Genomic DNA, 13,284 nt, shown 5'->3' with positions numbered 1-13,284 from the left:
TGTTCCAGGCTCATGCTGAAATGCAAACACATATATTCAGTATGTATATACATAAATATAGATAGTAAATGACTCGAGCGGTTCGTCTCACGGCTTAGTCACCACCGAGCCGAACCGAGAAGTGAGCCAAGCCAACAGCTCACCCAACCGAGCCGGTTTGAGCCCTTGGCTCAGTTGGGCCAAACCGTGCCGAGCTGATGGCTCACCTGAGCTGAGCCGAACCGAGCCGAGCCGATGGCTCGTTCCAATCGAGCCGAATCGGTTGACACCACTATACTCATGTACTATGAAAGAGAATGGACCCCTATACTCAACTATATAACGTTATGAACTCTCATCAAAAAGGACAAAATAGGCCAAACCCTCCATTTTTTTACATCTTCTATTCATAAAAGGGAACGAGATGAACCAAGCGAACTTTATCTTAGTTTTGGCAATATCCAGAATTTAAGAAGTGGTCTTGTGCACCTCTCCCGAAACTTAAGCAGAAAGCTAGCGTACCCATTGTCAACATTTAGAGGGGGCGGTGCTACATACCTAGGGTTACCAGATGTCCCGCTTTTGCGGGACAGTTCCACTTTCAACGAAGTAATTAACTGTCCTGAAAAAGGCGTTCGGGACGACTGTTTGTCCCGATTTTTCTTCTTTAGATTGAAAAAATCAACCTGAAAGAATTAGTATGTCTCACCTAAAACGGAAGGTTTTCGGAAAATTTGTGTAGCCAGTTAATTTTACAAAACAAACAACAGGGATTTTGAAATCACATCCATTCTTTCGTCTTATGGTTGTTCAACATCCAGAAGGGGAAAAGAAATTAAAAAAAAAAATATATTCAATTGGGGGCATATGTTAATGTAAATAATTTCTTGAAAATCACTTTCAATAGAAAGAAGTATTTTTCCTTGTGACGGGCTTTAACTACTAGTTATTTTATGCTTTCATTGGCAGCGAAGAACTGCTTCATTGTTGGAACTTTAATCAGCAATGGCGATACTGCTGTCGGTCCCCTCATGTTAACCGCTTTTAAACAGTCAATTTCGTCGTGTCTGCCGTCTTCTTAGGTACTTCTTCTGAGAACTGAGTTGTCTTTAGTATATTTTCCCATGTGTGGATAAATATTTCTAAAGATGCTGAACACTCAATCAATAACTTTGGAGTTACATTTTTCCTTTATGTGATAAAATTTTCAGTAATTTTCAGGCCACAACTCCGTAACAACTTACTCTAGCACAAGAAGTGGCAGTTAAATACAGATAAAGATATGTGTCTTGTCTTGTTTAATTTTAATACTGTATTTTTTCTGCCAAACTTTTGGAGAGCCTGTGTGTCTTTCAAGAGATTTAGTTTATCATTCTGAATTTAGCGTAAATATATTTTTTCTTGCTAAATGCTAAATTTGTATTTCATTTAGGATAATGTTTGGTGATGACACAACAAAGAAAACAGTACTGGTATCTCTTCAGTCATAAATGGGAAGACATGTCGTAATTGGCGTAATATTTAGGACCTGTTAAACAGAACAAATCGGAATTCGGAATAAGGAACCTAGGCAGCTGTTCGTACATTACCTTTTCACATTCTTTATACATCTCTTGTGGGGCTTCATTTGTGTTAACTATATATAGAATGAACTGGAAAATTGTGAGTAGTAACTGGGAAAAGACAGCTAATTAATTGACTCTGACCAAATGAGTAGGAAACCTGACCTTATGTGTAGACTGAAATTTGTGTCGCGATTTTTCGTTTGTAAAATCTGGCAGCCCTATACATACCCTTGTGTAATGGATCCTGGGTTCTTGAGCAGGGACTGTTAAGAGCAAAATCGGACTAATCGGGACCAGTACTACTATTACGCAGTGCCGTCTTACTGTTTCTCACGTAGTATGAAATTTGCCGTTACACATACTTGTTAACCTTGACGTGTGACGTGTTTGAGCTCCTCCGTGGCTAAGCGGTTAGCATACGCGCCTTTGGCTAGGAGACCCGGGTTTGATTCATTGCAGGAGCTCATGTGGTTCGGATTCGACGTTAACCAGTAGGTCCCGTCTGATATAGTCTTACTGCTGAAAGGGGCGTTAAATTCAAAGCATGTATGTGACGTGTTTCCAACTTTAAGTGCTTCTACTAATTTGATTTAGCACTTTAAGTGCTTCTACTAAGTATCTCTATGTTGCCGGCGAATGTTGGATAATTGTATTCTTGATGATTGAAAAACAAATTGTTTGTGCCCTAGTTAAGGGATGCTACTTCGCTGAATATTTAAATGGAGGAAATGTTAAGAATATTTTGTTTTCATTGTGTGTTCTGGTCTTCAGCTCATAGGCTAGTTATAGAACTGTAATCGTGTGTACCTATTCTCGGATTTTGTGAAGTTGAGAATTTTATGGAATATATAAATGTTTTTAAAGAATTAAGTGTTGAACTTTGAAGAGGGCGTCTTCCTACGTTTTGTCTCCGCTTCATATACTCATTTAATTGTTTGAATTGAATTTATGAAATCTTTCCACGAGCCTTCTGTTTACATGTCATTCTGAGTACATACATGTCATATAAGGAGTATCTCACTATCTCCTGAAAATAAGGAGATGGAACGGCAGATGCACTCCTCATTAAGAATAGGTAACTACATACTTCAACGTTTTTGAAAATTCCTCTTCTAAGTGGGAAAGAAGGACATATATATATATATATATATATATATATATATATATATATATTTAATTTCCAATTTTATGTGAAACAGCAGAAGTGTTTGAAATGACTAGTTAGCACTTGTTTGTAGCTGTGTTTTTATCATTTCATTTTTATCGAAATGCTTACGCTAGAGGGAAGGATGATCTTCCTCCCTATATAGTGGCTAGTGTTTCCCCATTTTGGTGCACATAATCCCGGGTTTTGATCCCAGGAGAGAGAGAGCATTGAACGGATTCGAGCGTTCTGGATTCCACATCTCAATAGTCTTTGTCCTGTAAAGAGACGTTAATTTTTAAAAAGCAAGTAAAAATAAAGGAGATAAAATTATTTGCTAATAATAGAGTATGTTAAGAAAATTTCTAATTTTACGTTCCATGATTATGCCTTTTAGGTTAATAATAGAATAATATGCAATGAAACAAGAGAAAGCCGAGGAAACTCACGGAAACAATATTGTCCATCAGAGTTTGCAAACAAATGTAAATTATAATAATTGTACTAAGTATATTTAAATACAAAAGTACAAAATTTACGTTGCGTAAATACTCTGGTTACTCCGTGATAGCGTTCTTCTTACTTTATGACATGTTCTGTTTGTCTGTGATATGCTTAATATTTATTTGGTGTTGTATTCGCTGTCAGAATCACTTGATCAACCAGCGAACATGAAGGTCACCGTATTGTACACATTATGGTGCAAACAATAGTAACCAACACTCAATTCATTCGCCGCAATTCGTTTCTTTGACATCTGCATTTCAACTTTTTCCACAGAAACCACAGACATTTATGACATTTATTTCCTTCCCCTAAATCACTTTGATTTGATTTTTGAACAGGAGGACGAATAGGCGTGGGAACACCATCGTTGCTTGTGGCATTTTCTACATGAAAGTCAGTTGACCTACAATTTATGGAATGTACATTCATTATCTTAATTACCTTACGTCGTTAATAACGTTCTATAGATGCACCAGTAGCTTCTTCGCGTGATATCTAACAGCATTAAGTAACATATGCTCCAACAAAACGTTACCTCTAAAATTGGTTTCATTTTTTCCTCAGTGATATCAGATACACACATTTGGACCCACACAACGAATAGAAATTTCATAGATTTTTATGAATTGGTAGCACTGGCATGTTTTGGATCATAATTTCAAATTACATTTTGCTAAAATGGTATAACCTGATAAATTGTATTATTTTACTTGAATAAAGTTTTTTGTATCAGTTTCAAATTTCCTTATTAATAAATATGCATGATAGTGGACATAAAATCGAATTATTTTAGCAGAAGCGATTGAGAAACTCAAGTTGAAGAAATAGGATGAGCAGTGTTGAAAATGTTTACTTATTTTTCACTTCTTAAATACTTTGAATTCCTTGCATTCAGTAAAGTATTTAAAACTAAGTTTAATAATGCTGTATGTAAGACATATACTGGATATATGATTTTGCAATGGGAAATTCATTGTGTTTTTTCCTGTAATACTTGTGCCTCACATCGAAACTATGAATGCCTTGAAAGAGAAAAATCACTAAAAGCCCCAAAGTCGCTAAGGGGTGGATTTTGTGTTGGGGAAAGACTAAGCCAGCTCCACTATCATTCCTAAACTAATTAGTCAGTGGTGACTTTCCTATTGTCAAACTAATTACTGACCACTGTGTTCATAAAGATCGTGTTGTTCGAGAACCAAACACATGTATTTATGAAAAAAAGTGTACTGGGATATAAATGCAGAGAAAATGTCCAATGTATTAGTCTTGAGATTTCCGCCTTGACTTATGTTACATCGTATAGTTTTCTTCCTAATTTTGATGCTTATCTTGCTTTTGGGTACAAGATAACCTATTGTGTTGTTTGTTACATCATTTTTCTTATGCTCGCCAATACGTTTATTTGATTTTTAGTTTAGCGTCCCTTTAAGCAGCGAGGCTATATGAGACGTGGACCTACAACTTAACGAGGGATCCGAACTATATGAGCTCCCACCGGGGGTCGAACCCGGGTCTTCCATCCAAAGGCGCGTACTCTAACCGCTTAGCCAGGATGGAACTCCGCCAATACGTTTAATTTATACATTCACATCCGAATTTTGAAACTGAGAATAAAACATTACAAACACAAAGAAGTTAAATAGTCTTGAACACAGAATAAGATAATTAACTCGCATGAAATAATCGTGTTTGAAATCGAGATTAAACTCACATTCTAATTAATTACTGTTATTTTGTCTGAGGTATGTAGTTTCAATTGTACTGTATGAGTATTTAAAATTGTGTGTGTTCTTTCTTGATAATTACCATAAGTAAACATGTGGTCATACATTTTAAATAATTCTTTGATTAATTGCCTGCTCTTTATTCCAGGCGTACCTTCTCACAAGTATGGCACATATCGGAAAATGAACACAGCCACCATACGAACAATCAACATACAAACATCAGCAACTAGTAGTGATGTGACTGTAGATCTTACAGACGATGGTAAGTACTAACAGTGTTGAGTTCATAAATTTTGTCTTGGATGATGAGGATTATTGCTGCGGATTAAGTTGTTTTTTTAAAAGATAAAAATTAGCATATTTTCTAGGTATTACTTCTTTCAACACATGGACAACTATAAACTATGGAAATTCTGTTCTCTGAACCTAACCAATTTTCTTGTAAGGCACTTTTGTTGCAAACTAAAAACAAAACTTAAAGCATTACTTTGTATATAATAACTTGAAAAGTTAGCATAAAGTGAAGGAAATAATTTGATAAAGTGCTTTAGGTGTAATGTAACTTGAAAGATAAATTATCCTTTCCTTTGCTGCTGCAAATTCATTGATTAGTTTCTCAAAACTTATGCTGTCAGTAACTCTCTATACCCTACACTCAGCCAAGGAAGCAATCTTTCCTCTCCCATGAATGATCTCAAGTAGAACAAGATAAAGACCTTTCACATGTGACGATGCATGTTGAGAATTAGTAAAATATAAAGCTAACTCTCAGATTTGGAAATCCATCATCCCCAAAACTGTACAATGAAGCGAAGCAGTCCTCTGTGTGAAGCGTAACATCATCCCTTGTCTTGAGTAGCATTGCATTATTTCACTGAGCATTTTCTGAGTCACTATCATAATAGCTTCCCATGAAAATGCATCTCTGTTTCAAGCTATTTTTATTAGCTGTGTATGTCAGTTTCGTTGTCTTAAAGAATGCGAAAACTAGAGTCCACTTTCTTTAAGCTGATGAATCTGTCTCCCATTTCTTTGTATATTGTCTCAATCGTATTTTCGTGATCACTCGACACAGGAACTAATGTCTTTAATGAACTTAAGTACCCCTGTCAAACGACGTCGCGCTGCTGACTTACCTTATCTATATAAGATTATCAATGGTAAAATTGATTGTGAATTCTTATTATCGCAGATTAACATTCGTGTTCTTCCGAAGCGAACTCGTTCTCTAAATTTACTAACTTAGGAGAGTCCTAGGTTATCAGTTGTTCAGTGCTCCTTGTTTTACAGACCAGCACATGATTACAATACAGTTTTAACAGATGTCAACATTTTTACTTCTGAACGAAATTTTAGAACTCAGTTGAAGACAGGGCCGTGCTTGGGGGGGAGCGGGGCGACGGGCCCGGGCGCCGAAATAAGGGGCGAAAAATTCGGGAGGAAAAACGAAAAAGATAGGAAAATTACTTGGAATATATGTATGGGGACGCCGTCGTATACTCTCGCCCCGCGCGCTGATTTTCCATGGCACGGCCCTGGTTGAAGAGAACATTGTAAATTGAAAATTGAACCTTCTTTATTTTTGTATTTGTTACTTTTTTTCCTTATATTGTTCAGTTTCAGCCAAATGGTCTTGTGCTGTATGAAACAGTAAATAAATAAATAAATAATGGAAAACCTATGTGACTATGTGCGCTATGTGACAAGGGTGACCAGTGACTGCTTTGGAATTTGTGTTTGAGAGGAGAGGGAAATGTTAAGAGACGAAATGATGTCTCGTGGGTGAGGAAAATTAATGGAGGAAGAACTGCTCTTGTTTAGGTTTGAAAAAAAAACGTGGTAAATAGATGCAATGAATTCTACGTCGTGACCTATGTTGGCACAAAACCAAAATTCAAGGAACTTCATGTTAGTAACAGAAAGAGAATAGAAAGCTTGCAGTCGTAATGGTTATTTTGTCAATGTTTTACAGTTTGAAACAAAATTTAGTATGCATATCAAATTGTTAACTAAACTCTTTCCAATAAATGCCAGTTTTTTGCAAGTAAAATAGTAAAATGCCATCTTTTTACAAATTGGTGAAAAAGTCTCTTTAAGGATGCCCAGTTGTGATGACACCAAGTGTATTCTCTGCGTTTGATGGGAAACAAGCAATCTTCCTTTAAACTGGACGAAAAGCATGGCTGGAAATAGGCCAGGAGCGGTTCAAGTGTATGTGGGCAGCAATCACTCACTCATATACCCACACAAAAGCTTACACACACTTATATTAGGGATATTCATTGTCTCTACTGATGGGCCTATCCGTCAAGATAATAATGAAATTCTCAGTATAACTGTCACAAAATGCTACTGAACTGAGCGTAAGTGTAATTATTTGGGCAAGAAATTTGATATCTGCGCTAAGCAATGGAATTCACAGAAAACCAAGGAGCTGCATGTTCCCTAAATAAATTGGCCGTGTTTATGCAAATTTGAGAACAGTGAATGCAATAGTCTAATTATATAAACCACATTACCAGTTCTTCATAGTGCAAACCAAGATTTTTTTCAAGCCAATGCATTAGTCAACTCTGTTTTTGAACCTTGTGTAAACTATTTCGGGCCTTTACTAAGACATTGCTTGAAAAGGTATATTTATCGTTGTGTTAGTATATTGTCAGTTAATATTCTGTACTTCTGAGACCAACTTTTTTCCTTTTAATTTTTATTATTTCTACAGGAACATTTGTTTCCAATCGATATTTCGATTCCAATCTTAACTCGTGCTTAATAATTTAACACGTCTTTCAAACCATTTTAAATTGTCCTTTGGTGGCTTGGAAAGAATTAAATGAAATATTTAATATACTATCCGACAGCTTTGTTTTCAGGCTAAATTAAAAAGATGATTATAACGAGAGTGAATAATTGGGAAAGAATTTGTGAAACAACAGTATGCAAGGAACGGAAGGAAGACCACGGACGGAATGGGCCATGAGTCATCGGGTTATTTGGATTGCGACTTTATCTGGGTCTCGCTTTTGAGACCCTATCATGGCCCCTGACCCTGACAGACCCAGATAGGCTTTGTGGCCCAGTCAGAACCGGCGACCCGGAAGTAGCTGAAATATCAACTTTGGAGCATTACTGCAGAACTTTATAGTTGGTTAATAATGTTCACTCTTGAACATTCACTTGTTTGATTCTCGGTTTGATATCTCTTAATAAGATATCATGTCTTGAAAATCTAAATATAATTTCGTGCTTATTCGTCTTCCGATGCTCTAATTCGTGCTGTTTGAACCTAGATTATACAAAAAGATTTAACAAAGCACTTTTTGGGCTAAGTAGCGTCTTTTATATTCTCAACGACGGCCTGTGAGCAAACCAGGAACCTCCTTGTACACTTCTGGTCACGAAAAGTTGGACTATTCTCCAGAGAGTAAGTCCAAAAAATTGATCCTAGATCTTTACGTCCCTCGGATTTCCTTACAGCGGAAATCTATTTTCTCTCCATTCTATTACGGAGCAACGTGCGTATTCTCTAACAGAAATAGACCATCTGGACATTGCCTCCAACTAAATATTCAGATCATATGTAGAAAACAATCTTAAACCAGCTAAGAATGTTCCAAGAGAGCATTGCCAGAACGAACTTAAAAAGAACAGAGAGAGGGAGCGGGAAGGATAACTGATTGTTCCTATATGTAAAAGAAAATCTTTGCATCCGTACTTCTTCCCTTTCTAGGAAAAAATCCTAAAATATCATCTCTCTATGACTTACGGTTCGCGAGACATGAATCCTTAAATCTCCCGAAATTCGAACTTTTTGGCCAATATCTGAGTGGCTACCAGTTACTGTTTGGTACCAAAATGTTTACCTTCCTCTTAGATATTGATCAATACCGGTATGATTTCTCCATGACTTACGGTTTCCGAGATATGGCTGCTTAAATCTTCCGAAAATTTCGAACGTTTGAAATTTTACCGTGGCACCCCCTAAATTTGTTCTCCTTTACAAATAAATAACACTTGTAAAATTTCAAATCAATAGCTCAATATTTAGAGATTGCGCAATCGACTTAAAGTTTAACAAAATTAGTGCTTTATTGTCGCTATATTGACAATGGGATACACTCTGGTTTTGTGCATATATTCTCCTATATCCAGTTCGTGTAATTATTTATTACAAATCAACTATGCCACTGTAGGAGATATTGTTTCAACAATGATCAACAAATACTGTCTTATCATTCCCTTTGGTGCATCCATTGCATTTTGTATTTATCACGCCATTAGAAATAATGTTAACTTTACAGATTTTAAACAATAATTCACTGCAATGACGAATTTGTCGGTGAGACATTTGGTGACCATTTGTGGCACCCAGAGCTATTCACCATGCCAAGTGAATGGCAAAGGAACTGTATGTATTCAAAATATGGCTTTTTAGAGACCAACTCAACCTTACTCTTCAAGAAGAAAAAGAGTTGATTACTTTGTGTACGTTCCTTGTTAAAGTTTATGTGAAAGCGTGGTACTTATCACCAGTTCCTGCATCTGCTCCAAGAAATGATCTCGAATTCCTGGGAAACCTTCTTAAATATGAAACAGACAATCTAGCCGTTTACAAAGCCCAGGAAAAAAGTCATGGTCATCTCTGGCACTTGAGCGAAGAACTCATTGAATGGCGTTCTTTGATGACGAACTGTCCGCAGAAACAAAGCAAGAAATGGTGAAAAATATGAAGATACCAGTAATGATGAACCTCCAGAACGCTTGCACATATCTTGAGATGCTCTTGTTTCACTACAGGATGCCAAGATCGAGAATTTGGTATCGAAGAACGCGACGCAGTTTTTTAAACGTCTGAGTATTCGAACATTTCTTGCACAAAATACGGAGACATGGAAATCCAACATTGACTACTTATCTGATTCTGAAATATAACGGTAACCAAGAAAGTTCTGTCGCTTTTTCAAAAACCAACCTTGAACATCGATATGACCCCCCTAAGACGTGTCTACAAGATAAAAAATAGTCCCCATCAGCATCGACAACCTTCTGCCAACGTTCTGGAAAACCATGGATTCCATCGCGGTAGAACTTGCTGGGCCGTGAAGCGAAGAAGGTATCAAGTGCATTTTGCACCTCTACTAGGGATTTGAACTGGCGTCCTCTAAGATGATTGTCCAAATAATGAAACATGTGATAATCGGACCGTGCAATGTCCGGGAAGTATGGCGAATGCAATAGTGTTTCCCATCCAAGGTGTAGAACGGTGTTCCGGGTCATCTTAGCCACGTGGAGCTTAGCGTAACAAGAGAACTCCTTTGCAATTCAGAAGAGCTGGCTCCATACTTTTGAGTTTTTCTTGAACACGACTCAACTGCTGAGAGTATACAGCTGCATTGATGCTCTGTTAGGCTGGTAGTAGTTCCTGATGCACTATACCGCGAGTAGCCCACCAAACACACAGGAGAGCCTTCTTCTGGTGCAGTGTTGGTTTCGGCTCTTTTGGAACCGGTTCATGGGATGCTAACCAATGATGACGGCACCGTGATGCTTCGTACAGGACTCACTTTTCATCACATGTCAATCAACACCCTGTCCAGAAATGGCTCCTTCCTCAGACGAGACAGCAAAGAAACACAGGTGTCTGCTGGCATTGTCTTCTGGTCCGGAGTCAAATCATGTGGGACCCATCGACCCAACTTGTAGTGCTTCTCAAGTTGACGGAGGTGCTGCCAAATGGTTTCTCTACTCACACTGAATTGTAGTTCCAGTTCCTCACATGTCTGACCACTGTTCGCCTCAATTGCTGCCTGAAGATATTCATTTTGTACATGTGTTTGTCTTCTGGCACATGGTGCGTCTTCGAGTGTTTAGTCACCGTTTTTAAACTTAAAAAACCAACGCTGCACTGTCCGCGTACACACGACACACTTACCAAAGGCCTGGCATATCTTTCATCCCGCTACAGCCCATTTGACAGAGGTTTGAACTCCTACAGCATACACGCCCTTATGACGCTCTGTGGCGGTCCCATTTTAACGTTTACTGTGTAATTGAACTATCACAACCGGGTAGTATGTCGGATATACCCACAGCAACAACTGACCTTCGCTTATCTCCATTCGCATTCAACTCATGGTGTGAGGGCCAATGGAACACAGACTTCCACAAAACGCGACAGAGCTTTCTTGGTTACCTTTACAGTTAATGATCACGCAGAACGGGAAGTTGGCCTCATACAACAGTATAGATCTAACGGTATTATGACAAAGAACGACTAACAGAAACAGTACCTATTTCAAGTTGTTGTGGAACACATGAAGCAATACCCATATTGTTCAAAGAATACCCTATCTAAGTAAACACAATATGTAAAACTGAATGTACAAATAGGTAAACAAATAAACTTCACAAAGTTTTAATAATCCAAATACAATCAGCAATAATGTGCTTTTATGTATATTTTTGTAATATGTATATAACATTGTGTATAACAAAGTATATAACAATATACGTATATGTATATGTATAACAATAGTATTCAAAATTTCAATCGGCTTGCGCAACCATTAAAAATTGTTCTAAAAATTTTAAATTTTACTAGAGTATCTATTTTCAGTCGTGTAATAAATGTTAGGGGTGCTGCAGGTGAAAATCGGAAAAAAATATTTTTCCCTAATTTTTGAACCACCCTAATATATATATAAAACGATAAAACTATTGAAAATACATATTCCACCAATGACTCAATAAAATAAACGAAAACCATTTTTTTTAATGGCCGTGACTACGATAACATTGTAGCAGATTAGTCGTAGCAGTGAGTTGGTCATAATGGTAAGTTGGCATGAGTCAGTTGGTTATTATGGTGGTTTGATCAGTTGTCGGTGGATCTGCTGAAAAGGGGGCAGTAGGTAGCTCGACACTCGTACTTTCACAAATTGGCGTGTATAGGGTGGCCCAAAAGTAGGTATACACCACTGCATTGATCAAGTAGAACATTCTAGTTTATGGATTTATTTGCTTCGATTGTTCCGGGTTTAAGTTATAAGTAAAAAGACGTTAAGAACAAAAAGAAATGATGTCTACCTGGTTGATAACCATTAGAAATTATATAAAATACAGTTAGATGATCAATACGGGTCTGTATACCTACTTTTGAGTCACCCTGTATTTATTTATTTATTCAACAAATACCATATACAGCCCGGAGGCCATTTTACACTGGATATATAACAACAAGGGAAAAAAATAGGGAAAATCCCAGTTAGAATGGTCGGCGGTGACCATCGAACCCACGATCTTTCGAATGCGAACCCAACACTCTTCCAACAGAACTATTTTGCTTGGTTTGAAGCAGTATGGCCTACATTAGCACCATTTTTGCTTCGGAAAGAAGTCAGTTACAGCTGACATCGAGGAATCTTCGTTTGTTGTTGAGTGACTTCATTTAAAAAAAAAAAAAAAAAAAAACTTTTAGCTCAAGACAAGTTGGGAATTGCTGAAGAAATGTCACTATCGCAACTTAACCGATTTCTGATATCGATAAACCTTCAGGACTTATATTCTAACATAATTATTTGCCTTAAAGTGTTTTATGTACACCAGCAACTAACTGTCTGGCGGAAGAATCATTTTCTACACAGTTAAGAATCAAAAAACTATTTGAGATCTACTCTTTCTCAGAAGAGACTGGTCCATATAGCTGTTTTAGTCATCGACTGTTAAACATGATTTTGATGACGTTATTGATGATTTTGGCAATGTAAAAGCAAGACGTAAACAGTTTTGATGCACAAAAGATTGAAAAACGTCATCATTTAGGCAGTGTTGGGTAAGTTACTTATAAAAATGTAACGCGTTACAAGTTACTTTACTTTCTCTTAAAATGTAACGCGTTAGTAACGCGTTACTTGCCTCAAAAAAGTAACTGTTACTTTACTTCGAAAGTAACGCGTTACTAACGCGTTACTTTTAGGTCCGAAACTTTGAATATGTGGAAAAAATCTTATTACTTCAGTTTTCCGTACTGCTATTACTACCACTATTATTATTATTATTATTATTATTATTATTATTATTATTATTATTATTATTATTATTATTATTATTATTATTATTATTATTGCACGTTCTGAATCGATTTATGTAAATGCAAGGACAAATTTTTACTTGACAACTATATCAACATTTTAATGTAATGTAACATTGACTAAAATACCATACTGCGTTACTCGTAGGGATGGGCACGAGTGAATTCGAGCAAGTTTTCTTTGAAACTCGATTCGACTAGAAACTGACATCTTTGAGCTCGACCTGAGAACTCGGCTTGAAAAATTTCCTCCAACTCGACTCGAATTCGGGT

At 36.9% G+C, this 13,284-nt stretch overlaps 1 protein-coding gene across 1 annotated transcript in view; it reads left to right on the top strand.

Moving 5' to 3' along the window:
- Window positions 1-5,067: 5,067 nt before the first annotated feature.
- sls (sallimus) overlaps window positions 5,068-13,284 on the top strand; it is a 346,510-nt gene continuing 338,293 nt past the window's right edge. The window contains exon 1 of the mRNA XM_081744934.1: window positions 5,068-5,184. Within this exon, the coding sequence (XP_081601060.1) occupies window positions 5,103-5,184 (82 nt within the window). The 5' untranslated portion in view covers window positions 5,068-5,102. The remainder of the gene's footprint in view (window positions 5,185-13,284) is intronic.

Source organism: Thermobia domestica, chromosome 17 (genome assembly GCF_964235325.1).
Source record: "Thermobia domestica chromosome 17, izTheDome1.hap1.1, whole genome shotgun sequence".
NCBI classification, from domain to species: domain Eukaryota; kingdom Metazoa; phylum Arthropoda; class Insecta; order Zygentoma; family Lepismatidae; genus Thermobia; species Thermobia domestica.
Note: the sequence above shows the minus strand (reverse complement) of the source record. Positions and strands in the feature narration are given on the sequence as shown.